General features: G+C 37.9%; 1 protein-coding gene across 1 annotated transcript in view; it reads right to left on the bottom strand.

Annotated features, from left to right (window-relative positions):
• LOC139694992 (LIM/homeobox protein Lhx3-like) overlaps positions 1-27444 on the bottom strand; it is a 51453-nt gene extending 24009 nt beyond the window's left edge. Inside the window, exon 1 of the mRNA XM_071593562.1 lies at positions 27255-27444. Coding sequence (XP_071449663.1) covers positions 27255-27444 — 190 coding nt within the window. The remainder of the gene's footprint in view (positions 1-27254) is intronic.
• Positions 27445-27666: the final 222 nt, after the last annotated feature.

Below are 27666 nucleotides of genomic sequence, written 5' to 3'. Positions count from 1 at the left end.
CTATTCTCATTAATTCTTTAAGAAATCTATCACCAACTCCCTCATTTGACTCAAGAATTCGATTTCAAAATCATTTCCTCACAATAAAAAAACATAAAATATGCCTGTTTTTCGACTATATACGGAAGCCAAAAATATACACTATACCAGTGATACACACTAATGTTTAAGAGGTCAAAATCCTCGAAATCAGTTCGTATTTTAAGATATGCTGCTATTCACGTAAAGAAGTGGAATGCTAAGTAAATAGGATGCTAAATTCTCTATTTTACATGACAAAAAAATTTCCAAGACCCGGAAAAGCTTAGAAAATATTTTCAGGTATAAATCTATTCAAATTTACGAAAAAAATAGACAACCACGAAATATTACCAACCGAAATTAATTTCAAGAACTCTTTCAATACGTTAATAATTCAGGCAAAGCAAGGAAGATACTCCCAAAGATGTGTTTGGCATGTTAACCCAATTTTTACAAACACATTTTTCCTTCCTCAAAGGCCATATAATCTTCTTAATGATTTACAGCATGTGGCGCAAGTTCTACACAATACGCGAAAGCCTAACACGATATCCTTATCAAATCTTATAACGACTGGAGTTCTTATAGTGAGACGTCAAATTCTTGAGCTCAGTTGAGCCTTATGTGAATTTTTAAGTTGCTAAGAATATGTTACTTAAAAAAATGAAGGCAGGATGCAAACCAAAAACACACTTCCGGGTTAGTCTAAAGCATGATCCAAAATACGTATCACAATCACATCGGGCCTAAACATCAAATAGGCAAACGTGGAAAGCAAAAAAATGAATTATTATTACTATTAAATTTCGAAAGGTTAGAGTACTTTTTTATGAATCAATCGACCAAGCAATGTTACACTTCTAAGGACCGCCGCATATGGCAAAGCAAAATAAAACGAACATCTTGCATATCTGTAAACCATTCCCCAACTGCACATTCTTCCTGCATTCGATCATTCCGTTCGATTTTCCTGTTCCTTTCATTCTCCCTTGGTTACCGATGCCATTCATCTCTTTTTGTGTTGTGCATACATTTATCACAGCCCAGCCCTAAATCACAACAAAATGATACTCCGTTTTATTTTGTATCTCTGTATTAGTATGTATCATGACAAACCATTAACTGTTTTCTATTTATAAATATCAATTTCCTTTAGTCATATGATAGAAAAGCACGAAAAGACTGAAAATTCAGATATTACTATAATTTGTATACGTACGCTTGCTACTCCTAATAATTCGTCATTAGAAGGTATAATTGGGTATATGCACCTGGGTATTAAGCACCTAATTTTGTGTAAAATTGGAACGCGGTTGTAGGCAAAGGAAGAGATGTAGTTTAGGATTTAAGAATGAACACGGAGAGAAAGCGATCGAGTACTGCAAGAGAAAAGGCTTTCCAATAACTAGCATTTGATTCATATACCTTGACAGATCTGCAAAATGAAAAGTTCATTAGAAACAGGTTGATAGAAGTTACCTCAAATCATGATTAGTAACATTTAGGAACAGCGTCGTTAATGTTCACAAATATTCCAGGGGCGAATTCAAATTTGAATTAGAGGTAATTTAGTTGCTTAGTTACTAGGAAAAATCCATATAAGGCAGACAAAGTGGATGGAGGATATATTGCGATGTAGTATACCGTGGAAGACCGTGGTAGAAGGGAGAACGAGGTAGCCGAGTAGGGGAAGGAAGAAACTAGGGTTTATAGACGGAATGTAAACAGAAGTAGGGAATTGAAATGGAATGAAATCATTGAATTTGCTATTCCACACACTTTATTTAAAAACACGACCCGGGTTTCGACGCTGAACGTTATCATCAGACCTGATAATGAAGTTCAACGTCGAAACCTAGGTCGTGCTTTTAAATAAAGTGTGTGGTATTAAAAAGTCAATAATTTCATTCCATTTCAATATGTTATGCAAATTCCATAAAGTTACGGCGGAGGAACCACATTTTAAGAAGTAGGGAAGATATGAAGAAGGAAATAATTCAAGGAAAAGACAGAGAGAATACGTAAGGTGCGCTACATTGTAGTCGTTAGGGACTGTTAAAAAGTTATATTTAATTTATTTATTTCCACAAATGATTTAAATAAAAATGAAAGGTCAAAAGACCGGCCTTTTGAAGAGTTAGTTAAGTTGGAAGGTCAATCCTTCAGACAGCACTCGATAAGGATCCAAATTACAGCCTCTCTTAACGAATATTATAACCAAGGCCTTAAAATGAGCACCAGTTGCCTATTCATTTGTTCCCGGCTGAGTTTTGTGGAAATTCATATTAATTGAATGAAGAATACAATGCATCTTTCCACTGTCCTTGGACAGGACAGTGGGAAGATACATTGTTTTCTTCATTCAATTACCAGTTGCCCATATTAACAGATATTTAAATGTTATTTCCGCTCTTTCTGCCCTAATGTTTTATCACGCTCAAGTCACTAAGCAAATGCACATATATTTCCTTCATCTAGAGAAGTCCGTTAATATAGTTCATTAAGGGTTCCGAGGTAGCCACTAAAAAGAACGTATAATGGCAGTAATCGGTATTGATTAGACCTGAAGGTTTATAAATGATAAATAATACCTATAACAAGTATCGGGACAAATTATCATCAAAGAACGGAATGAAAAAGAGGAATCTTTCCAAAAAAGATTTCATATTTGATGTTGCCAGACTTTACTACGTGTATTTTTATTAATTTTATTTAGAAAAAAGCCAGTGCTCTACACTCAAAATATTATTTCTTCAACAAAAACCTTCAAAGTTGAAGCATAAACGTTTCAACTCTGTGAGCCATACTTAAAGGGGTTAAAACTCGCAACATCAAGTTTACTACTCTTATATTCATGCATGGATTAATTAAGTTACAAAATTTTCAAAGACATCACATATCAAAAAGAGTTGAAATACGAAAGAGATGATTTACGAAAATTAAGGGGTCACCTTTTGGTTGATAAATTTTACCCAGGATATCGCAATAGCGGCGGTGCGCAGCTGTATAACTTTACTTTTAAATGTACAAAAAATCTAAACTGAATCTTAGTTTTTGACTAAGAGACCCAAAAAAGTCGAGGGCAATGAAAGAAAAAACCTCAATACCATAAAAGAGTTCTAAGAAATATAGTGACCGCCATCGGGCACCTCTATCATCCAATTTAGTCCTTCCTTGCAGAAAGAACTTGCTTGGTCGAGCAAGATGTCAAAATATCCATTTAAGTATCAAATTACGTGAGAGATATAAATGAAAAATCAAGAACGTAGGAAACCTGTACTATTTTTGCTGATATTCCGGTCTTCATCAAAACCACTAATCACGACGATAGTGCAAAGAATATAAGCAAGTGGGGTTCACTCTGAACACTTAAATCATTTAAGTTTGGAGTTAAAGTACATGGTATAGCAAATTAATTTTAAGATTAATTTTTTTTATTTCAACCTAGTCAAAGAAAATTGCGTTGGAAAAATTAGTTGCGACTAGAGGAAAATCACTTTTAATATCCTCTCCTTCCCCAGCTTCCATTCCCCCCGCCTACCTTTATAATGATGCTTAGCTGCCACACTTAATGCCAGATGGCGAAATTAAAAGATTTAAGTGAAATTGAATACAGAGTTACGTTTGCCCAATGTTTGCAATTTCCACCGAGGACGGCCAAATCTATCGATCGTATTGGATACGAACTCTCGACGGAAGCGCCGCTTGCCATTGCAATGAGAGCGATCAGTCCCTTACGGATGAGCGTGGACGTATGATCGCCTCGATTACAGACTTGGAGACACGAACAGAGAGGTGGGTGGTAGACTCTTGGGCGCCTCCGACTTGCGCAAGACTCCCCCCGCCCCCACCTCTCCCAAGGGCTTCCCTTCCGCCCTCCCCCTCGAAGCACCCTCCGCGACCCCTCGAACCATCTGCCGGCCGTCGCGCGGCGTCAGACTTCACCCTCCCCTTCATCCCTCCCCCCCTCCTGCCCCACGCCCGTCCCCTTGCTCCCTCCCTTCCCTCCGTCGTCAAGTAATTAGAGTAAAAGCCCACCGCAGTTTCCCGGCACCACTCGCACTGTTACTTATTACTAGTTGGATATTCAGGGAACCACCATCGGTTGAGCACTATGTCCTACGAACGGAACAAATATCTCCTTCAATCGGTTTGCTTACTGCATATGTTCCTCTTAAATTGAATCTCAGATACATGAAAGAAAGAGCTGTTTTTTTGAATTTTGCAAAGAAAAATTCCGCACAGAAATTATTAAACTAAAACAAGTAACTTGGCTGCAATAGATTGACATTATATGCGTTAAAATAAAAGTAGTTCAGGGCAGGACAGTCAAAATTTAAGATGTTCGCTACGAATTTTATATTCAACATTTTCTGTCGGTAGATTAAAGAAAAATCAACGCACAGGCAATTAATGATACTCTCGTGCATATTGATTTTTACGCATAATATCTGGCTCTCAAACGGAAACCTTGACTGCTTATTTATTTATTGAATCCTAATAGACTCGTTAGGATAATTTAAAATTAGATATAATACTAAGAGGATAAACAAAATGAACACCATCTGGAAGCAAAAGCATCCCTTTTGAGGAGGTTAACATACACCAATCGACCCCATTCCTATTCCAAAGCACTGGAGAAACTGACCTTTAAAAACCGTCAGAGTTATCACATCAGCAAATAGTCTTGGAAGAAATTACACGTCCGACGGGTCGCGCCATTGTTTTCAAACGCCGCCGATCGGATCTTTCAATCTTCCGATACACTCGCTCTGACCGCAGAGCACTCGAGTCGTGTCAACAAGGAAACGAGCAGAGACACCGGCGGGACAAAGCACACCCAATCATCTCCACTGTCAACCTGTCAAGGGGATTATGGGCCTCGCCGAGAGGGAGCGTGTCCAAGAGAAGAACCGGGAGGTCATCGGAAGTGGCGTGGGAGAAGAGGGGAACTCCTCCTCATGCTGATCGGTTGGGATGGGGGAAGCCGTGAGAGGCTCGCCACGGCACCCACCCCTCCTCCTCTTACTCTTCGGGCTCGGGAGGTGGGGAGGGAGATGCGATTTTGTTTGGCCGAGAAAGCATTGTGTGCGCAATCATCATTACAACTTCCCCTCCCATTCAATTCCCAAGTGAGAGGGAGGCGTGCGGGCGGAGGCACGTAAGGCCGTGGCGGGCTTAAATCCCGGATGATTTAGGGACGAGAGGTCATAAGAAGGAGAGCGTGGGACGCGGCCGAGACCTAAGGGAGCGGGACGGGGGGAGGCGCTCCCCAGGGGACGGGGGAAGGGAGGGAATTCGGAGGAGAGGTGGGGGTTGCGGCGAGGAATCGCCATCCCTCATCCACATCACCACGCTCCCCTTTTCGGCTAAATTAACGTCTCCCCGGAAGGGGGTCAGTGGGTGTGAGAGACGGGAAGGGTCCCCGGCCGCGAGTGCGTCCCTTCCCCTCTACCCCCCCCCACTTCGTCTGGGGGAAAGGGTAGTGCCCGTGCCTCGGTGCTGTTGAGGAGGGCTGCCAAGGGAGGAGGCAGATGTGCCCGGGTGTGCGGAGTGCATTTGTGAGGATACCCAGAGGGGGAAGTGGTGCCTTTTCGGGGTGCCTCCGAGGGGACAAAGGGGAGAGGGAAGCCCCGGGGCGGAAAGGGGAGCGTGCCGGTCGCGTGCCCGCGGTTCCCCGCCCCACCCCCGCCCGCCTCTTTTCGGCGCACGGATGGGGTGCAAGGACGCGTGGCCTGTCCGCTTCCCCCGTCGCGCCCCTCTCCCGCCTTTCGCTCGCTCATCGGCCCCGAGTCATGGATTGGGAGGGGCGGGGATGCTCTTCCCTCCGAACGTGGTCCCTCCTTCCTCTCTTTTCCCGAAGGCGCCTCAACCCCCTCTCTCTGCTCATCTTCCATGCTAGCAGGAAGGGAGGGTGGGTGGTGGTTTTAAGGGTATTCCGTCTTTTTCTTCCCCGGGGGCACGGCGGCGACTCTTCCCACCCTTCTCCTCTTTCGCTCGGAACACAGCCCCGGGGCTCACTCCCGCCCCCGTCCCCTCGTTCCGCCGCTCATTCTACCTTTCATTCCGTCCAATCACCCTTGTTGAAACTGTTGTTGACCTTCCTAACCAAGCTCGTCTAATGCAAATTTCATGCGGACAAGCGGCATCTCCGGTGGCCTTTCCTGCCTCCCTACCATTCCCTCAGCCTCCCTTCCACCTCCCTTCCCCCTCTTGCGTCGACTGCAGCATTTATTTTTTATGTGGAATAAGAAATTGGCGCCCTCCTTTCTATCCTGCTTCTTTATTTCCCAAGTTTCCATCTCCGACTCAGCTCCTTTCCCAGCGCCCGTCCCACATGACCTCCTCCCTCTTATCGCCTTCCCCCATCCACGTTTATTTCTCTTCCTCTACTTCCCCCTCCTACTCCATCTCAACTTTCCACCCACTCTCACGCTCAATCTTTGTGGGAATCACTTCTCCTCCGCCTCCTTCCGGGTCTATCCCTCCCACACCATGCCTTTCCATCCTCCACTCAACGCCAGTTTTCATTTCGATGGGAATTTTTATGCGTGTGAAAACTCGTTCGGTCGATAAATGCAGTGGGTTCAGGGCTTATCAGTTCGTTTCCTCCATTTATGTTAAGTCGGAAATCAGAATTGGCTTCAATTAGGGTGAGAGACTGAGGGGAGAGTGGAGAGTGGCTGGTTTCCTTCGGCGACCGGTCTCTTGCCTCTCTCAGCACCAGTAATCTAGCTGCCTAATTGGGGAAACTCTTCAACTTGTTGAAATGAAATCTGCTCTATCCAGTTTTTGAAAATATATTTGCTCAATTATATTTAGACCGTTATTTTCATTTCTTACTTTTTCAGGTTGAAAATGTTGATAACATTATGATTTTCGAAATTTTCTATCTTGGCCAAACTTCAGTAAATATAACTAAAAGGTCAGAGTTTTCCAGTTCCTAACCCTTGGATTAATTGTTGTAGACGACAGTTTTTCTTGCATTTAGTCCTATCGGTTGCAATTCCGGCGGAACTACCGTTCAAGGTGCATTCGCGTAGAAGAGAACCGCGAGAACCATGCGCGGTGACCTCGTCCTGGGAGGGGAGTGGTTCTCTCCGCTCTCACTCCGCCTATTTATCTCCCTATATCCGCCACTCTTTCGTGGATTAATTTAGCATCATTACCACAGTTTTCTATCTGTTCTCGATTTAGACATAGTTTTCGAGTCTTTAATTTGTTTTTCACGAATTAGTTTGCGTTCGGTTTTTAATTTGTTCATTGGTGCTGAATATTATATTATCAACACGACTTATCATTCTGAGGATTCGTTTGTTACAGCTGTTCAAACTATGAATTCTGCTCTCTGCTGACCCCGTCATTCCCTCTTAACTCCTTGCACCGATATTATCCATTACCTTTTTCTCACAGTTTATCCTTAGTCTTCCTCAATAATGCATCCATCCCAAATTTCCTTCAGTTTCGATTTTCATTTAACAATCGGGCCTCAGGATATTTGCACTTTTTCCCTTGGGAGTTTTCTCTATGCGTTTCTTTCTTCACCCAATCTTCAAAATGCTATTCCTTTTGCTACGAAGTCTATTCATTTTGTTTGCAGTATTCTTCTGTGGTATCATATTTCCACCTGCATTCAATCTTCTTTTCTCGGTTGCGCCAGTCGTCCTCGTCTCGCATCCGTCAATGATTTCTCACGCTTCCTTTAGCGAATACACAAGCCGTGATGGTAAATCAATGGTTGCTTGGGATTGGAACCCTTCTTCGCCATTCCTATTCTACTAATTTTATCTATCTTGCAACTTTCATAATTAGAGATTCTGCTCCCATAATAGCAAAAATCTTCCACTTATTCAAGTATTTATTTCTGCAGTCTTACTCGGAAATTATCTCCTGTATTTCAACCGAAGAATATCACCTTACTTTTTATCTTGTTTATCTTGAGGTTGCATTGTTTTATCTCCTTCTCTATAGCAACTGGCATCCTTCTCAGAAATTATTTCTTCACCTCATTTTCAGCTATGTATGTCAGCCGTAAATTGCGGCAGGCATATCCTTCTCCGTGTATTCACTCTTATCTTGTCCTTCTCAAAAAAAATAGTTCTACTAAAATCTTGAGGAAGCCATAATTCCAACGCATTCTTTTGATAATTCTTATTTTGAATTCCTCTCGCATCTACGTAGAGGGGAAAATTGGCAACACCACGTATGCTCACTTCTGCGTCGGGAGGTTGGGGTAAGTTTGCTTAACCTACTTGCATAGTTTACTTGCAGAAAAATGCTCTTTTCCACGCGAATGGACAACGGTGAGATCAATCAACTTTGAAATTTAAGTTCACCTCTGCTTTACCACGCATAATCCTTGGCAGCAGTAGGACAAGGGATCGGATAGATTCTGACGAAGTTGGGACCATTCTCATTTCTATTTTGCCGCATGTTCGGGTGACAGAAGGAACTAGTTCAGTCTTGAACTCTCCTTTATAAGTTCATATGACGTTCTGTGGCTCTATCTCACGCGTGTTATTCCATGAATATTAGTAGAATTAACTTGATTCACTACGTCAAGCCTCTCACTGTGTAACAAGAAGTGTGTTGATAATTACTGACTGCTAAATTTAGAAATGATGAATTTATATTTAATCTTGCTCGCACTTTTTGGCCAAGGCAATGTGTAAAAATCTCGCTAATAACCGTGAGCAAGCAAAAATATAATGCAAAATTTGAAAAAAACTCATTACTATTCTCTGGAGAATGAATTGTTTAACATGCATCGAAAGGGTACCATATCCAATTTTGAAGCAAGTATTTTTTCCTTAATCAATCAAAAAAATCTAGTTGGAAACGTTTACTTGAAGGGGAATAAATATGATATTTATTTTTTAAATCGATGGGACTAAATCCGTCTTCCCAGTTTGCGTGGCAAAAGGAGCAGGAATAGATGAGATATAGAAAAAGCCAAGGTGAAGGAAGAGAAGAGAGACGGAGGGAGTGAGAGGGGAAATTCTGGAGGATTTCCTGTAGGATATAAATTTTCAAGTGAGTCCACCATGAATGGGCATTAAAATGCATACTTCTCAGACTCACGCTAATGATCGAAAATAATTAGCACGAAGACTCGCTCGCCATACCGGAATCATGTCGAAAGGCAGATAGGGAACACGAAAAATGCATTTACTGGCATGCATACACCAATATCTAGCGTAATATACACTGGGATCACGAAAATAATGCTTGCATAAAATTTAAATAATTATTTTCACATGTTATAACTATACCTTCGTGAACATGATAAACTGCGTGTTTTCCTGCAGATAACGTAGATGTGTATCGTTTATAAACTCAAGTGTATTTTTTCTAGCTCTCACTTTTCCTCTTGTTATTTAAATATGGAAATAATTAGCTCCGGTTAACCAATTTGCTTTCCTACTCCGGGCTCACGTACATACGAGTACGTACATATGAGGGCGTTCACGAAGTGACAACGCGTGCAAATTGAATTTACTCCTCAGTCCTCCCCTATTCCTCTCTCACAAAAGGAGGCATATAAGCACTAAAGTCCCCTCATGACCCCCCGCTCGACATGCCCTGATGATATGGTTAATAATTCAACTCCCTTCCCTCACCCTCCTCCCTTCCTCTCCCCCCCCCCACCGCTCTCCCGAGGAGGGAATTCTTATTCGATTAACTCGTGCGGTGTTTGAAGATGCCGAAGGGATGATTCGGGGCTGTTTTTTATTTTTAGTCTTCGACTCGCCCATTTTTTCCCCTCTTTGCCCTCCAAGGCATTTTATGACTCACTAGAGCTGGTCTTCCTTACACAACTATAGTTATTTTAAAATATTCTGTGGGAGATTGGAATCTGGACGAATTAAGATGAAGTTTTACTGAAGATAAAGATGAATGAATGAAGTTGTACGAAAAAAAACTTTTAAAATAATAGTAGCCACCAACTCTTTAGGGATATAATAATATTTATTACATTAGTTGGCTACTTATTCTGTTTACCCTAAATGTATCATTGAGTTGATGTATCAGTATATTCAAAAAAAGATGAAGAAAATTTAAGGCTAAAAAATGAATGATAATATGAGGTAACTAACATTGAGGGGTATTTTGTTCTTTTATTACAAATGTACGAGATCACAATATCCAAGAAATCAGTGGTCTAGGAGTGAATGAGTGAGCCAAGAACCAAACAAGTTGTCCAGCTCATCATTCTATCATTACGTGGTCTAAATAGGGAGGAATAGCATTTTACCTTAGTTAAACTGTAGTGTGGAAAAGCTATTACTGTGGTGTTATTAGCAAATTACTTTGTAGTTTAAGAAACATTTAAGAGTAAAAATTTTTATTTAGTCAGGGAAATTCGTTTAATTATGAATGAAATAGGAAAGCATTTAGTTATAAAAGACTTACTTTAGTTTAGGAAAACTTTGCTTCGATTTCGTTGGAAATTTTATCCATGTGTTGAAATATATAAAAAAATGAATGACTTACTTCTGCCTTGCTGTGAAATTTACATTGTACGGATTGACAGGACGAAAATAGCAGATGAGTCCAGGGTTTACACTCGTCCCTCCTCATCGGGCGCACTCCACGAGATACGCATCGTAACTAATTTCCCACGCAAACAACGTCTGCTTCAAATAACCATTCCCTACTCCCTTTATCAACTTAATCTTATTTTTCCCTTTCCCCGAATTGCGTTACCCAAATTCAATTACCCGGAGGGTCGCTCCCTCTGCTGGAAAAAAAGAGAGAGAGAGAGGGTGTAGCGAACGATGCCGTTATCCCTGGGGAATATATTTGGTTATTGATTTATCGTATCTTTCGCACGCACAATGGATCTGCCAGAACAAAATGTTTTATTCAAACAACATTCGTGGCTGACGCACCTGCGTTAATACGATCGAATGGTTTTCGCATTTGCTTTTAATGCGCAAGGCGCTAAAGCGATGTTAATGTATACATTAGCCGTCAACTCTACAATTTTCAAGTAAAACTTAAAAAGCACTCTCGTTGAACAAAAATCAAAATTTAGTTCAAAACTTTTTGAACACATTTTTACCAATAAATTGAATGCCAATCTTGGTGCATCAAAATATTTAACCTAAACCGTGAATCACTTAATTATTTTAATAATAAAATAGTTAATGTAGACACTTTATTTAGGGCAATTTGTATTCCTCTGTTTATTTTCGTCAACCAAGTTACGAAAATAACTCCTGATCTATTTTGTTTGATTTAATTTGACATGGATATTGAAACAAAAGATAATTAACAATCATTTTGCTTTTGATAAAAAACAAAGAAGGTTTGACCTATAGAACTAGAATCTGATTTTCATGAATACATTTCCTATCTTCTTTTTTATACAACGCGGAAAGTGTAAATGGCATTACGGCAGGACACCATATTTTAGAACTAGCGCACAATTCTTATTATGGGCATGATTTCGTGTATGGACGATTTTGCTAGAAAGAGGAAAATAAAAGTTTTCGGTTAATTACAGATATAAGTTAAATTTGAATGATTGAACTAGAAAAATATTAGCCATTAGTGACTGTATTGCGTTACCCCTCACGGCCTAATAATTACCTCAGGAGCCATATTCAATGCAATGCGTGGGACAAATTCAAGTGACCATTCAAGTAGCCATCATAATTGTAAATGGGCATCGTTTCGCTGATTACTATTACGCAACTGATAAAAATTAAATCGATTAATTTATTCATTGAGAGTTCCCTAAGTGAAACGTGAGTCAGCATTTGTTGTCATGTACACTCGTTGCTCGAATATTCCGAGAAACAAATAAAGTGATCAATGCACGAACCTGTTTGCTGAATGCGATGGCAGCACTCTCGGTCAACAATGCACCAATTTGCTTGACGCAAGTGCTCCGAAGAGTAATGCCTAGTATTCAGGATGCTGAATTCATATTTGGAACTTTATGCGCATAATCATAAGCATCTAACCTAAAATATATAATTTAACCTATGGATGATCGAATTCCTTGAGAAAAAACCTAAATTCAGCCTTCTAACATAGTTCCGTGGAAAAAGGTTCCAGAGTTCAGATTTCCACTTCTGATCGCAATTATTAGTAATACATGGCTTCAGTTCAGATCATCCAAGTCTCCTGATTTTAACAGAAAATGGTTGGTCTTGAATGTTAGAAACACATTTTTATTGCTAGTAAATCATTTTTCATTATTAAAGATTTAACATCCTAGCTTTTAGGACTCCCTTTGGATACCGCACTGAAATTTTATATTTTTTCAATAATTCCCAGCACCTGTGAAAAATTGAGCCCTACTTACTCAGCTTTCGTCTGCTGACTGATTTACTACGAAAGGAAACCGCGTCGTGTCAGTCTGAGTGTTCGGTAATCGAAGGACGACAAAGCCTCTCGGATCTTTGGCGAAAAAATGCACGGCAAGGGCTCGCTCAAAGAAAGGATGGTGCCACGGAAGCCCTCCGCGGGACGAAAGGGGGCGCGCGCGTCAGTTGCCTCCCCGCAGGCCCCGTCCGTGGCCCTGCCCCTCCCTGCCTGCCCTTAAGCCCTTAAAAGATCCGTCCAGAAGGGGGATAATTATTTCAGATACGGATTCCTTTTCAAGTCCTCGCCCACTCAGCTTCCACGAGTCTGCATGTGTACCCCGCTCGTGGCTTAATGTTTGTCCAACCAGGGAGGTAATCGGCGATATGCCGGCTCCCCCGCCACGGGGAAGCGGGTGGCGACGGAGGGGAGGGAGCGCCCGCGGGGAGAGGGGCTGTTCCCTCGGGGAGCGGGGAGAGAGGTGGGGTGGGTGCGGCGGCGGGCGTTTACCGAGAACGGGGACCTGGCTCCGCCCCTGGCGGACGCGTGCCGCCGGTGGCAGATGAAAGTGAGGGGCCCTCGCCCCTCAACCGGTGGCCACGTGCGGACCTCGAAAGCCCCCTCCCTTCCATCTTCCCGCAAACCCTCCGACACACTTGCCAGTTCACGGCCCATTGTCGCCCCATTGACATCCCCTCCCCCACCCCACACCTCACCCCCTTGTGTCCGCCCATCGCAGAATCAATCGGAGGGCGCATCTGAGGAAGGCGGCATCCTCGCAGCCAGCGGCGGCGGCAGAGCAGCTATCAAAGCTCCGTTAAGCGTGCATTTATACACTCGTGAGAAATAAGAGGGAGGGAAAGAAACACGTTCCGAGGGAAAAGAAATTTACTTTGGGAAAGGGGGAGGCTAGTAATAACAGAGCGATTACACGCTCCTTTCATTCGGCAGCGAAGGGCGTTGGTTTTCATTTCAGAATTGAAGAGTGTCGCGCGAATAAGAGGGGATTTCTTTAAGAAAGTTGATGCCTGGACAATGATTGTGATTAAGGAAGGCAAATATTTTCCCTGTCATCACGTAATGACATGAAATACCAATGTAAAGAAAAGTCATGCCTTTACGACATAGTATTTGCAATTTATGGGTGATACTTTCCGAGCGATTACTTAAACTTTTTTCTGTTTAATTTGTTTTTTAATGAACTCTGACTTTACCTAATACACCAATTGTAACTTCTTTTATTTATTTTTTGTGCGATGCATCCGGATTGATCTCCGAAGTCTTCCATCACAGTCATCATCGCTTGCTAGACTACACTTAGGTTTACTCGATTCTGCGACGTCACAGGCTTTTTTATTCATGCAATATCCCTCGTGTTATACGAGAATATAATATTTCCTGTAAACAGACACCGGGGGTCATATTATATCATTTACATTACTCAAAATCCAAAAAAATGTAAAGATCAATCACATTTGTATTATAAAACTCTGAAAATCGAAGTAGTAATCATTTGCTACATGTAGCAAGCATTTGCTACAGAATCGGTGAAAAATAAAACTCTTAAAAAAAAGACGAATATGGAACAATTGCATTGTAGCATTTGACCCGTGAAAGACAGGTAGAAATAGGTAATAGTATTGTGTAATCGACTAATCAGTTACTGCTGTTATTTATGGTAGTTAACTTCCCATTCGGAATCGGAGGATTTGATCAGTGCTCCAACCATGGAATACAGAATTGTGAACATTCGAAAATCATCAGGTATTGTTAGACAAATGCATTAAGCAGAATGTTATTTAATTAGCTATCATTTACATGTACAACAAAAACGACAACTTGCATTTTTTCCAGTGAATCTTTCAACGGAATGCAACTGAAATTGAGTCACAAAAAAGTGAACTGTTCTAGCCAACGAGCGACTAAATTTTCAATTACTATACCATATTTAATAATCTCCTTTTTATCATAATCGTCTCCATTCACACCGGTTATTCTTGAAAACCACAGCCTATAGAAGTTATTTACAGTCGAAATATTATAAACTCTATTTACGTATTTCAGATTGATGGGAACTTCAAAATAAATTTTTCACGAGTCACTCTAATTCTATGCTCATATCTACCCCAAACATCTCCAGCAATAGTCTGAGCGTAGATGGAGCACAGTGTTGGTAGCGACCGACTGCTGAGCGTATCTGGACTGCTGATTGATTTAGGACTGACGGTTAATCGTCAAGTGTGAGTCTGTTGTTCATATAACACTTAAAATTTAAAAAGTATTAATATTCTATTGTTTTGGAACTAGATAACATATAAATGGCTCCCAAAACCGTATCACACGGCCCAATGAGAAAATAGCACTGGTGATGGACGGACATTCATGGTCACTTAATGTATTTCATTTGTGCAATCTGGTTCGCATGCATGCATGCGAACTAGATTGCACAAATGAAATACATTAAGATATGTCCGGCATCAAATGCCGCAGTTGTAGATGGAATCGGGATCAAAATATTTTTATTAAAAGTTAAAGTTCAATGATAGTTGAAAAAATTAATTTAAATTGATGGTGGCATAACATTTTGGAAGCCAACATAATACTAAGATACAAAAAACACAAAAATAGTATATTTAGGATTGCATTAAACAAGAGGTGTGATGACTGATCTGTTTCAAATAAAATATTACGAAGGTGTCATAATTCCCAAATTGGATCTGGCGATAGCGAATATATAAATGATATCATATACGACATCAAATTAAATAAATAGATTTTAAATATTGAATACAGGATACTACGACTGACTTGAAAACTAGAAAATGCAAAGGAATGGAGATTTAGGAGTAGCTTAAATTAAATGGGCCAGAGACTAAGACTTTTGTAGTAATGAGAACCGAGTAATAAAGTCAGACAATGACCAGCTAGGGTTGTCATAATGTTGAAGAGAAAATATGAATGAACGGAGAAGTCAAGCTGGCAGTAACAATAGTCGGTTAGAATGAAAGACCAAGTTATAATGTGATATCGTATCATGGAAACATCTTGAAATTCTGTACGTTAACAATCAGACACGTAGATTATGAAATGTATGAGCCACTGGAGTGGTCAGAATTTTTAATGAAAAGGAAAAGTTGTTGGTAAGACGGAGATTCAGTGACTGTAGAGTCCAAAAATTACCGAAAGGTCTGGGTTAACAAAACAGCAAAGGATATCGACTGATGAATTTCTACAATGATAAGAATAACGTAGAGACGAAGAAATTCTTCGAGCAGCATCAGCAAATAAGATTCAAAAGGAATAAGTAGGTCCAAATACTTAAATGGCATGTATTATATTCATGTTAAAATTGTGGAGGGACTTAGGTGGAGCAAAAACTATCCCATTGTGGATATGAAAGATACTACTAGTGAATTCAATCTAATTCCATGGAAATAAATTAAGATTATAAATAGAAATTAAGGTGGAAAATGAAAACCTCTTCGGTGACTTTACCACAGAAAGATGCATTGAAAAAGAAAGCGCACGAGATCATAACTGAAAGAAGATGAAATCATCTGGAAAATAAAATTATGTAACAAAAGAAGACTCAAAAGGAGGGAAACAATATTATATAATTAAACCAAAAAAAGAGAAGTAATAAGTTGCCAATGCAAAATTTACAATAGTCATTGATGCTCAGAAAGAGTGGACTGAATTCTACTTGGAGGAAATCTAAGAAAGCATGAAGGGAAGCAAATACACAGCATATAAGTTAAGAAAGACGGGCTAGGAAAAGGAAAAAATCACTATTGAGATTTATAACGCAAATAGATATATATATATATATACATATATATATATATATATACAGAAGACATTAAAAGAACACATTAAAAGAACACTTACACGTTACTTCATAATGATTTCGAAGGAATTTAGCTCTGTCTTCCTCGGAAGAAACAGTAGTACTGATATATATAATATATATATATATATATATATATATATATATATATATATATATATATATATCAGTACTACTGTTTCTTCCGAGGAAGACAGAGCTAAATTCCTTCGAAATCATTATGAAATAACGTGTAAGTGTTCTTTTAATGTGTTCTTATATTGTTAGTTGCTGTCCAAGTTTTGTATTCAACACTTCCGTGTTACTTCGATGAAATCATCTCTCACTCTCTCTCTATATATATACATATAATATATATATATATATATGTGTATATATATGTATATGTATATATATATACATATATATATATATATATATATATATATATATATATTTACACACATTTATACGCTCGTGTGTATATATATGTGTGTATATATATATGTATATATATATGTGTGTATATGTATATATATATATATATATATATATATATATATATATATATATATACACACACACATACATATACCGCTAAAAGATTAAAACGGTCATAATATCCTAAGAGTCACCCAAAGGAGCTCTCTCTCCGAACGCCAACTCGGAAGTTATTTTGAGTATTTCTCTGGAGCGCGTCTTCTAACACCATTATGTTATTTTGAGGCAATATTTATGAATTAGGCAAGGCATTCATTAATCATATCAAGCACCAATACCAAATATTTCACGGTTTAACGAAAGTTATAAGCAAGATTTAAGGAAGTTTTAGGGTCCAAAGATAACAAGAAGAAATTTCGACTTGGATGAAAAACGAGACCCTTGGAGCAGACTAAATAAATGAAGCACTTATGGAGAAATTTCAACATGAAACTATGCAAATTCTGTTTCAGATGACGAAGAAAAGCTATAAACCTTTTAAACTAGAAAAGTGAATCAGGAAAAGTGTAATGGTGGCGATTCCAAATAGGACGAGGACTGAGAGAGTCGAGAAGCACTGAACTTAAATTATGGTGTAACCTTTGACAAATTTCTATCATTAATTAACTTGGCAAAAATTGAATCACCTCTTTGCAAAGATCCTGGCAAATGACAAAATAAATTGAATACATGAATAAAGAAGATGGGCAAGGACAAACCATTTCATCATCACCGTTTACCGTTTATTGGAGGTGGCCGCAAAAGAAGAAGATGGAATGAGAATGAAATGATTGAAGTAGAATGACGAATATAATATGCTTGCTTATCACATTGTATTTGTAACAAATTCGAGCTAATATCCTACAGATCTCATAGGAGGGCATCCTAAAACACAGGTTAAGTCATTCAAAATTAATACTTTTAAAATCAGTAGGTTTGAAATTTCAGGTAAGCTGAAGGCATGATTGAGCTTTAGGAGATAAATCAGTCATCTTTTGCCACATAATGCAGAAGTGCACCAATAAATTTTGCCAAAATTAATAATTTTATAGTTGCTTTGATTCTTCTAATCATTTTACATCGCTTATGCTGCTAGAGATAAAAATTTGTATTAATATATACTTAATCCACGGCAAAGGCTGGATTGATTATGCCCGACGAGAAAGACTACTTATTTTTGAGACAGACCCAGAATCCCAAGACTTGAAGACAGCTGATATAAATGAGTAATCTCTCATTCACGATAGGCGCTCGCTAGTATCCATGATCAAACCTCCGTAAAAAAATTATTTGAACTTCGCTATATGCGGTTTATAAACATTTTGTTCAGGCTTCATTCAATTAATATGGAACGTTTGGTCGCAGTTCTCAGTGCTAAATACTCTTCCCGGATAACGGGCAGAAATTATAAAACATAGGCATTAAGGGCGCCAAAATAAAGTTAACAGATTGTCATGGTGGAATTCCGTCAAGGATATAATTCTAAGCATAAAAATTTCTGTGAGGAAATTTTTCAAGGGTCGTAATTCCAAGCAGGTTGTTCAGTTTTCACCTTAAGTATACGACTAATTCAATTGTCAGACGTAGATGAGAATGAAAACAATGAATTACAGCTTATTGCTCAGCTTCCTTTAAATTGCGTTCAATATACAGTCTCGTCTCCTGAGGTGATTTACGATTGCTTGTATATCATCATCATCATCAATATTTCAATCCTAGGATTGCTTTACTGCAGCCCTCCATTCTTCTCTATTTAATGTCAATGCCCTTAATCCTTGATACCCTCTCTGTTTTACATCCTTCTTAATTTGTCCTATGAGCATGTCTCTTGGTCTCACTTACAAATATATACACATGCAAATGTGCATAAAAACTATTGCGTTATATAGAAGTTGCTCATTCCTACGCCCATATAAGGTTGAATTCATGAGCAGAGGCATCCAGGACTGCACCTTAGCTTCTGTCGTATAGGTCGTTATCTCATTTGTGCATAAGCCGTAAATATAGTTTGTCACGTTTATGATATGATTGAGGCTAATGTATTTTGTAGTCAAGAAACAACCCATCCAATCCATCACGCACTTCTTGATATGTAATTACTATACGAAAGACAGCCGTGTTTTACGAAGAGGTCAACTACAGCATGCAATGTTATTTTTATCATAAGGTTACAAGAAATATTCAAGAAATGTGGGACAAATCTTTGTCATGCGATGATGTCCTAGAAAATTATTTATGCTCAAGAAAGTTTTAGGATAATTATCGCTCTGGCAGGGCCTGTGGTCACACACTATCCTTTTAGATCATGTTTAAAAGCAATCCCAAGAAAAATAATTGGATTCAACACTATTTTGTTCTTTGGAACGGATTTAAAGTATCGAGGTGAAAGCTATGAAGATATAAAAAATTAATACAATGCAGAAAAAGAACGTGGCCAAATTCTGGAAACTGAGAGGAAATAGATACATAAAAAAATTAAACTAAATAGGCTGTCAAATATACTCAATTTGTGATAAATATTTTGGAGAAAATTCCGGAAGGTGAGAATAGAATGAGTGATGCACCAGGTCATCTATTTTAAACGAATTTAGCATTTTGGAAGGAAGAGCAATTTCCATTGGCTTAAATATAGCGTGAAACTTACGTGGGGAACGAATGAACTGCAGGCATCTATTTCCATTGACCTCCAAGAAAAATATAAAAAAATAGCTATAAGTGATAAGTTGGCAACAGACTAGGTGCAGAGACATTAAAAACCAAACTAAAATATTTTTGCCAGTGCACATTCAATCATGTTTTTTCGTTATTTTCTCATGACCTATTTTAACTCAAAAAAGGATAATGATTAATACAAGATATAATAATGTTTACGTACGCAAAAGAGAGAAAATTTATGAATGAGGTGGCTCTACATTAATCACTTTTGAAATCGCTATCGACCTCATGTAGCTCATATAATGGGTATGCGTAATGAAAAATAAGATAAATAGGAATTTGGGATTTGAGACTTTTTCGGTTTGTTCTGGTTCATATGAGAACAACTCTGCACATTATTGGCAAAAATGAATGAGAAATACTTGTGAAAGGTTGTAATTAGAAGGAAGAGTTATTCTTAGTTTAAACAACAGTATTCTAAATATTAGTTTCATTTGGCATGTCCGCAGTCAGATATAAATAAACGAGTCCTTGAAGTTTAATTGGATTATTTGTTTTAGACATACTTTTATACCTAATACTTCTACCATTTACTATCCATTATCACAATCTGTATGCAGATACGCAGGTGTATATATGCTGCGGTAATAGAAAACATATTTATTTTGAATTCCAGATTTATTTGCTACAATCATTTAAAAATATTTTCAGAGAATATTGACGAAATCTCTTTTTAGATTTAAACCAATGTAAGTCCATGTACCCTTTTTATCTTAAGTAATTTATTACTGCATTCTACTACTCCTTGAAGAAAAGGATTTTTGGGTTACAGTTTTAAGTTTTAGCACCTGCAAACATAAATAATTGAACACCGATGTTCTGCTCCTCCCGGAAAATACCGTGCGTGGCGAGAACTCACCCGGCAAACGCCCCAGGTCTCAACAGGTAACTTAACCCATAATCGTCGTTAATGAGTCTCAAATATTAGTTGAATTATGATCCAATTTTCGGCCCGTTACCATAAATTTAGAATGGAGTCGATAGAACAAAAGCGAGTTTCCTTGATAAATTTCCAGAAATGATGACTGACATTGTTGATGTGTATCTGCTTCAGGCGAGGTTGATTTGTCATTTGTTTCTATCGGCATTCATTTTGTATTAATATCCTCCTCTAAGTTGCACGTAGTATTGTATTTTTTCATTTACTTATGTTTTATGTTGAAATAATTATTTGATGAGTCAATGCAATGAAATTAAGTTCTTTATAGGGATATCATGCAAGTTTAATAGTACTATTAACGTCATATTCTTAGAAAATTGCGAACATTGGCCATAACTCAGTCATTTATCATTCTTTTTTGTCAAGCCATTGTTCATTTAATTATGACGACACCTTATTAAAGTGATTTTTAAAAATTTTCCGAAAAAAATATTAATATTCCAGTAAATGATTTCATATCTTTTCACCTCGACGAGCAAGCATGGGGCTGTTTCTAAATTTTTAAATCAATATAATTTCGTTACTACAGCATTTCTGTAAAATTGCTATTATATAATTGATTAACTATGAGCTTTGGTAATAGCAGAATTTGATGACTTGGTACTAGGGCTCCTAGTTCTGTAGTAATATTACACTTATGATTAAAAGAAGAATATGATCTAATAAACGGTTATGCCCGAAATAATTACACGTGTCTATGACTTATACTGCCTGCACCAGAAATGCATTTTTTGGCACCAATTTAGGTATCTAAATATTCTTTAATCCTTAGCATGCATTCCTATATAAATTTATGTACTCTTTTACGATATCATTAAGCTTTAAAAATCATTGAATACTCATAACTAACTTATTGGAAGGAACCACTTAATGTGCTTGACTTGTAATTAAATTATTTCTTCTTAAAAAAATCGATTTATTTCTCTCCAACATACTTCCGTAGGTCAGTCAGCACCTACCAACTGACTAGATCCGCAGTGTACGACTGATCTGAATCTTATAAATGATTTCGAAATTTGACAATGATACTACTACATTAAAAATAATATTTCGCATTCAGGCATGGATCGATGTATTCAGAGTGAATAAATGTAAAAGGGAAATTATCAATGTGGCCTCGGATGTTAGAAAATTATGATCATGGTAACTGTTTATAATGCACCATAGATAAAATAAATTGCCTCATTTTCAAACTATATTCTGTTAATCGCTTTTAATTTCTGTGCTTAATAGGTCAAGTATTTTCCTATTTTACGAGTAATCTCGATGTCTTGCAAGTTATACGATGGAGTACAAGACAACAAAACAAAACAATTTTGAGTACTTTTCTCTTGCCTTGCATTGGTGAGTCATTTCTCCCCGCCTTCGCAACACTTCCATGTCATCGTTTCCGATGTTATCTCGATCAGTTGCTTTTCATGAAGCCGTATATAAAGGGTTTTTTGTAGAATATTAACTAAGTTGAGGTAGTTAATTTCACCACAGCCAAGTACCAAACTTTAACATAATCCGAATTATTCATCTAGAAGTTATCGGAAAAATAAAATATCTGTCTCTGTTTTCCAAACACAGCGTCATAATTTATTTTTGTTGCAGTACTCAGCATGAAGAAATGATAACTACAACTTAAAATGAAATTGAAAGGGAAGAATAGGTAGTTAACGTACCTTAGGAATATGTTTTTGTTCTAATTAGATTGGAAACATCACCTACGGTAATAGGAATCTTCTTGCGAAATGCTTTCTCAAAAAATATTTCCTAAAAACCCTGCCTAAATTTAATCCTTGAAATTCATATTTACATATTTTATCTCTTTTTAGCCGAGAAACTTAGTAGTTTGCAGATATGGAGGCTCTCTGCGGACTGTTGAATATACCTTTCGCTTTTACTGCTGTGCATTACTGACTTGATATGAAAATGAAAGTATCCAGAGTACGACTGTTTTTGAAGCTTATTATCATTTCAGTGGCTCATAAATGCTAAAAACCAATGCGGTGTGAAATTTTGTATTATACCACATGACTGGAGAATGTAGCCGCTTCTTTGACTTATGCGTCAAATATTTCCTCTGAAGATTATTTAAAAAAACTCAAAATTATTCAAGTGGTTGAGGAGAAAAGTTTTCATCAGTTGGAAAAGAGGTAATTTTTAGAAGATCAGTAAATTTAATCAGTAACAGGTAACTCTTCATACCCTGTGGCATCTACACTATTCTAAAAACCCTGATCAGTTGCATTGATACTGGGCAGAATAAATAATAGCACTTGACTAAGGATCGGCTCAATTATTATTACTAGATCTGTCAATCGTAAACGTTTCTCTCATCAGCACCACCAAAAATTACTAACTTACTTTTCTACTTGCCTCATAACTTGAGTCAGCCGACCTCTTCTGATCCAATAAATCTTTGTTTTTGATTATTCCATTACGCATTTTTCAGATCGAATCCTTGCGTTCCTTTACCATAAAATAAATGTCAATAGTTACACCAAATGTCCTAATCAAACCATTCCGTTTTATTTGACTCATCAAAAACATAAGTAGTAACCATCAAAATAGATGTATCAATATGGACAAATGAACACGAAATATATTTTGTCACCTATTCAATAATATAATATTACTTATTCTGTACAATATGTAGCGGAGGAATATGCATTTAAGCACAAATGCTATGCCCAAACGTTTCAATCAAATCATATACCGATAAATTATGCGATAATAGGAAAAGGTAATGAATTGAGCTGGCTGAGTCGTAAAATAAAACAAATGTTATAGTGAAAGCCAACCAATGAAGGGCTTCTATGAAATTTAGGTCTCTCTTTCTTCCTAATGTACCCTATGTACCTTCCATACCTTTCTACTTTACAATCTGCATTGTTGGGTTTTCCATAACTTGTCTAATAAGTCTGATTTAATTATGATAAATATTATGTACATACTTTTCCATTGTTCTCCCTAAGGGCAAGTGATTTTGCATATTTAGGTATTTAGATGTATATAGGTATTTAGATGCTATTTTCGTGTCTGAGGAATCTTTTGACTCGACGTGAGGAAGCAACTTGTTTGCTGTAATAACGAGATATCTATATCTTCGTTTCATTCATTGGTATAAATATTTGTAATTTTAAATACATATATTCACATATTCATTTGGACGCACAGTGTAATGACTTGTCTAAGTTGGGGAAATGGAAACTTATGATCGAGGAATTTAAATGAAATTAAGCTCAAATTACAAAGTATTTAATGCCAATATTAAATTCCTTTTCGAATATATTACGTAAAATGTGGAAAGGTTATATATATATATATATATATATATATATATATATATATATATATATATATATATATATATATATATATATATATATAGAAAGATTCAGAAAGATCTTCAGAAATGATTCTGAAGACGACAGCCGTGCTGTCGAAACGTCAAATAACGAATTGTGAGTGTCCTTTCTTTGTGTCTCTATATTCTAAAAATGTACATCTGTGTTTTTATATATTTGTGCGTCGCCGAAGAGCGTTCCATTTCGAAGATATTTTATATATATATATAAAATGGGCTGACACAATATAACACAAATAGGCCTCTGAGAGGGCCGAAAGCTCGAACAATTTACCGTGTGAGTGTTCTTTTAAATGTTGCTATTCTTTTCTATTTGTCTTATATTGTATCAGCCCATTATTGTGCCGCTAGTGTGAGTTTTTCCTTACAATCGTTATACACACACACACACACACACACACACACACACACACACACACACATATATATATATTTGCACACTCACACACACATGACTGTTGGAACCCATTCCTAAATCCAAGGATATATATTTGAACCAGATCTTCTCACATTATATTTTCAAACAAATCAGCATACTCAATATTAAATTTATAGATGAAAATAAAATAGTAAACTTATATATGTACATATATACATTAAATAGTTAACTTGATTTTTCTACTGTTATTTGTTTAACGGCCATTCTATAATGACTAAGTTCGCAATGATTGCCAATATACCTGCTTTTTTAAGTAATCTACTTTTAACAAATCTAGCGCTGAAAATAAATTTCAAATACCTGTCATCATCCATTCACTTGTTAACAAGAAATTAATTTATAGTTTAATGGAAACATTTCCGCTTTAATATTTATTTTCGGGAATATTGGAAAGAGTTTTGAAAATATTAGTAATAAAATGATGTCTAAAACTTGTAGACAATATTTTTTTTGCTAAACGACGAAATGGAAATGAAAACTATCTACAGTGAAATTATAGTTTTATACGCACAATTATTAATGGAATGGTCAATATAAACCAATGCGCTGCAATAAATTTCTCTCGAGCATTTATACATTTTTCATGCTTCGGTAATTTATCGATTCCAAGTCTTATATGAGCGTGCTTTGCGAGTAAATGTAAGCACTCTCCTCAATGTTCCCCCAATGAGTTTTTGATGCTGGCGTTATTTGCTGAGAATTAAAAACATTCCTAAATGTGCAGCAGGTGTGACACAAATATCTTATATCACCATGGTGAACAGATTTGTCGCATCAACACAATTCTGAAATACGTCGCAGATTATGAGACCGAGTGTAGATGGTGGAATCCCGCATTCCTCCGATCGAGTCGCCATTTTGAAAATCTGAGCCGCTGCATTGATGCCGTGAAAGCGTGCTGTGTGCGACGGATCTACTGATTGGACACCGTCTAGAGTTGATCGGACACATGTGGCAATAAAATAAAGGCGCAGGATAAAAGAGCAGAAGAATTGATGAACCCTTATTATAAAAATATGATTTTTTCTCCTTATAACACTGAGAATATAGTATATTACGTTGCATATCCTTAAAATTAATTAAAAGTCATTGCGTAAAACACATAACATTAATGGCTGGCTCGGAAATAGTTATAACAAATCTCGTACTTGATTACTGATTGCAATACATCACAATAAATGTATTGTTTTTGTTGTCATTTTACAACTGTTAAATTTCTAATTTTCTTTGCAGCTGCCTTTAAACGGTGGGTATTATTGATATTTAAGGTGCTTATGCTATTATTGATCAGTCGTTGAAGTCTCCCATTGTGGGCATGCACCGCGGATAAATTGTCAATAATAGAAACCTATCGGAACCCATTCCTGAATCTAAGGACATATATTTGAACCAGCTCTTCTCACATGATATTTTCAAACAAAGTAACATACTCAATAGTAAATTTATAAATGCTAGAGATGAGAAGGAGATAGGGTTACGTTTCCACAAGAGAAAATTATTCAGGTATTCAACTCAGTTTAAAACTTAACTTAGTATTTTAAATAATAACAAAATCCTTCGTTTCCCGTTGTAATCTGTTTTGAATATTGGTGTTTCTATGGATTTTACTTAAACATTACTCAGAAATAAGATCTCTCAATGCGATAATTTTCACAGTATTCAGACAGCAAGAAGAGTGAATTCTAATGAAGCAGTAAAAGTAGGAGGACTAGTAGATGATCAGTATTTTTAACATTTCATCATTTTGCAAATTTAGCGAGCGATAAAACTTTGAAAAATACATTACCAAATCATAATTTGCAACAAACATTTAGCTAATATATTGTTTCCCGTTTGTATTATTTTACAGTTTTGCAAGTATATACTCTTCTCTGAAGGATTAAAATAAAAATAGTACAAAAGTAAAGTTTCCTCACTCAAGTGGTTAGAACATCGGCCCGGCAAGGCTATAGATCCGTGGTTCAAGTCTCGGCCAAGGAAATATTTTTGCACTTGTGATCTGCTCGATTCCGCCTTCCTCAGCTATCCTATTTTAGTCTTTTATTTGTTTTTCTATCACTTTTCCTTGTATTTATTTTCAGTTGGATTAATAAATAAATATAAAAAATGTATGTGTATGTGTATATATATATATATATATATATATATATATATATATATATATATATGTGTGTGTGTGTATGTGTGTGTGTGCATAGGTACATATATATATATATATATATATATATATATATATATATATATATATATATATATATATATATAAATGTATATATTCACGAAAACGAATTAGTAATAAAGATGGAATACGATATTGCATCGCATAAGAATATAGATTTGAATGATGGCTGAAATTTGCTGAAATTTTAGGATTTCCTCAACAAATTCCGTGAACAAAAATGACCTTAACAAAAATCCAATACTTACTATATCCCTTACACTCTTCATGGCAAGTTAAATTTGGAAATTTGGAATTAGCTAATAAAATGAAATCCATAAAACACTGGCCAAAATAAAGACAACTCTGTTGTCCATATCATATGTGTTTATGGAAATAAACATTCAAGCCTACGCTAAATTTAATCACCTACATATGATGGTGATGAGTAATAATATGAGATAAATGAAAAAAACTAGTGTAACTAATGATTATACACCTTTCCCAAACATGAAAATAACATTTGTAACGATAGTGAGTAGTTCCCTAATGTTTATTCAGTCGAGATTTACTTTCTTCAAATACATATAACCATTAAGCGATGGCTAATGATATAAATCCATTTCCGTAGAGAACCATGTGGTTTTTGGTGCTTGATAATCGTACTTGTTGGTCCGGTTTGCCTAATGCCCAGTGTCTCGCCTGTTAGCTCACAGAACGTGGGGCATGCATACAGCATCGCAATATTTCTGCATATTCACCTATATAATCCAACGAGGCACATAAAATCTATTACTACCAGCATTCGCACTTCCCTTAAGTCAGCCACAGCGAAGCAACTCTTGAGCAGCTTCTGGCCTTCCACGTGCGGCACAATATTTCCCTCTCGGCCCGCACTCGAACCAAGTCAAACTCACTCGGCGACACACACACGCGCACACGCACGCACGGCCCGATAATGCCCTCCCCCAGGATATGGAGGGAAACCCGGTGTCCCACACTCACCCTCGAGCGACTTGTTCCTCGACAGCAGTGCCAGCAGGACGTCCGGACCCGGCGGCTGCGGCGTCGGTCCCGCGGCCCCGCCCATGAGGCCCCCCTGTGCCGCCTCCACGCCCCCCTTCCCGCCCCCGGCCGCGCCCCTGCCCCCCGCGGCCGGGGGCAGGGGCGGCGGCGGTCCAACGGCCGCCGACATGGCCCCCTCGAGGCCCGGTGGGAAAAGCGTCGTGGCGGAGGCGAGGAAACGTTGGGGCAGGGAACAGGGCCCCTCAGCAGGGCCGCCGTGCGGGAGGAATATGTCTCCCGCCAGAGGGGGCGGCAGGGGGGGCGGGAAGAAGGCCGCGGCGGGGTGCGCGAAGTGGTGCCGTTGGTGCGGAGGCGGCCGAGAGAGCGGGGAGGACGATGAGGAGAGGAGGGA

Source organism: Hetaerina americana, unplaced genomic scaffold, assembly GCF_022747635.1.
Source record: "Hetaerina americana unplaced genomic scaffold, ioHetAmer1.1.p SCAF_1, whole genome shotgun sequence".
Lineage (NCBI taxonomy): Eukaryota > Metazoa > Arthropoda > Insecta > Odonata > Calopterygidae > Hetaerina > Hetaerina americana.
Note: the sequence above shows the minus strand (reverse complement) of the source record. Positions and strands in the feature narration are given on the sequence as shown.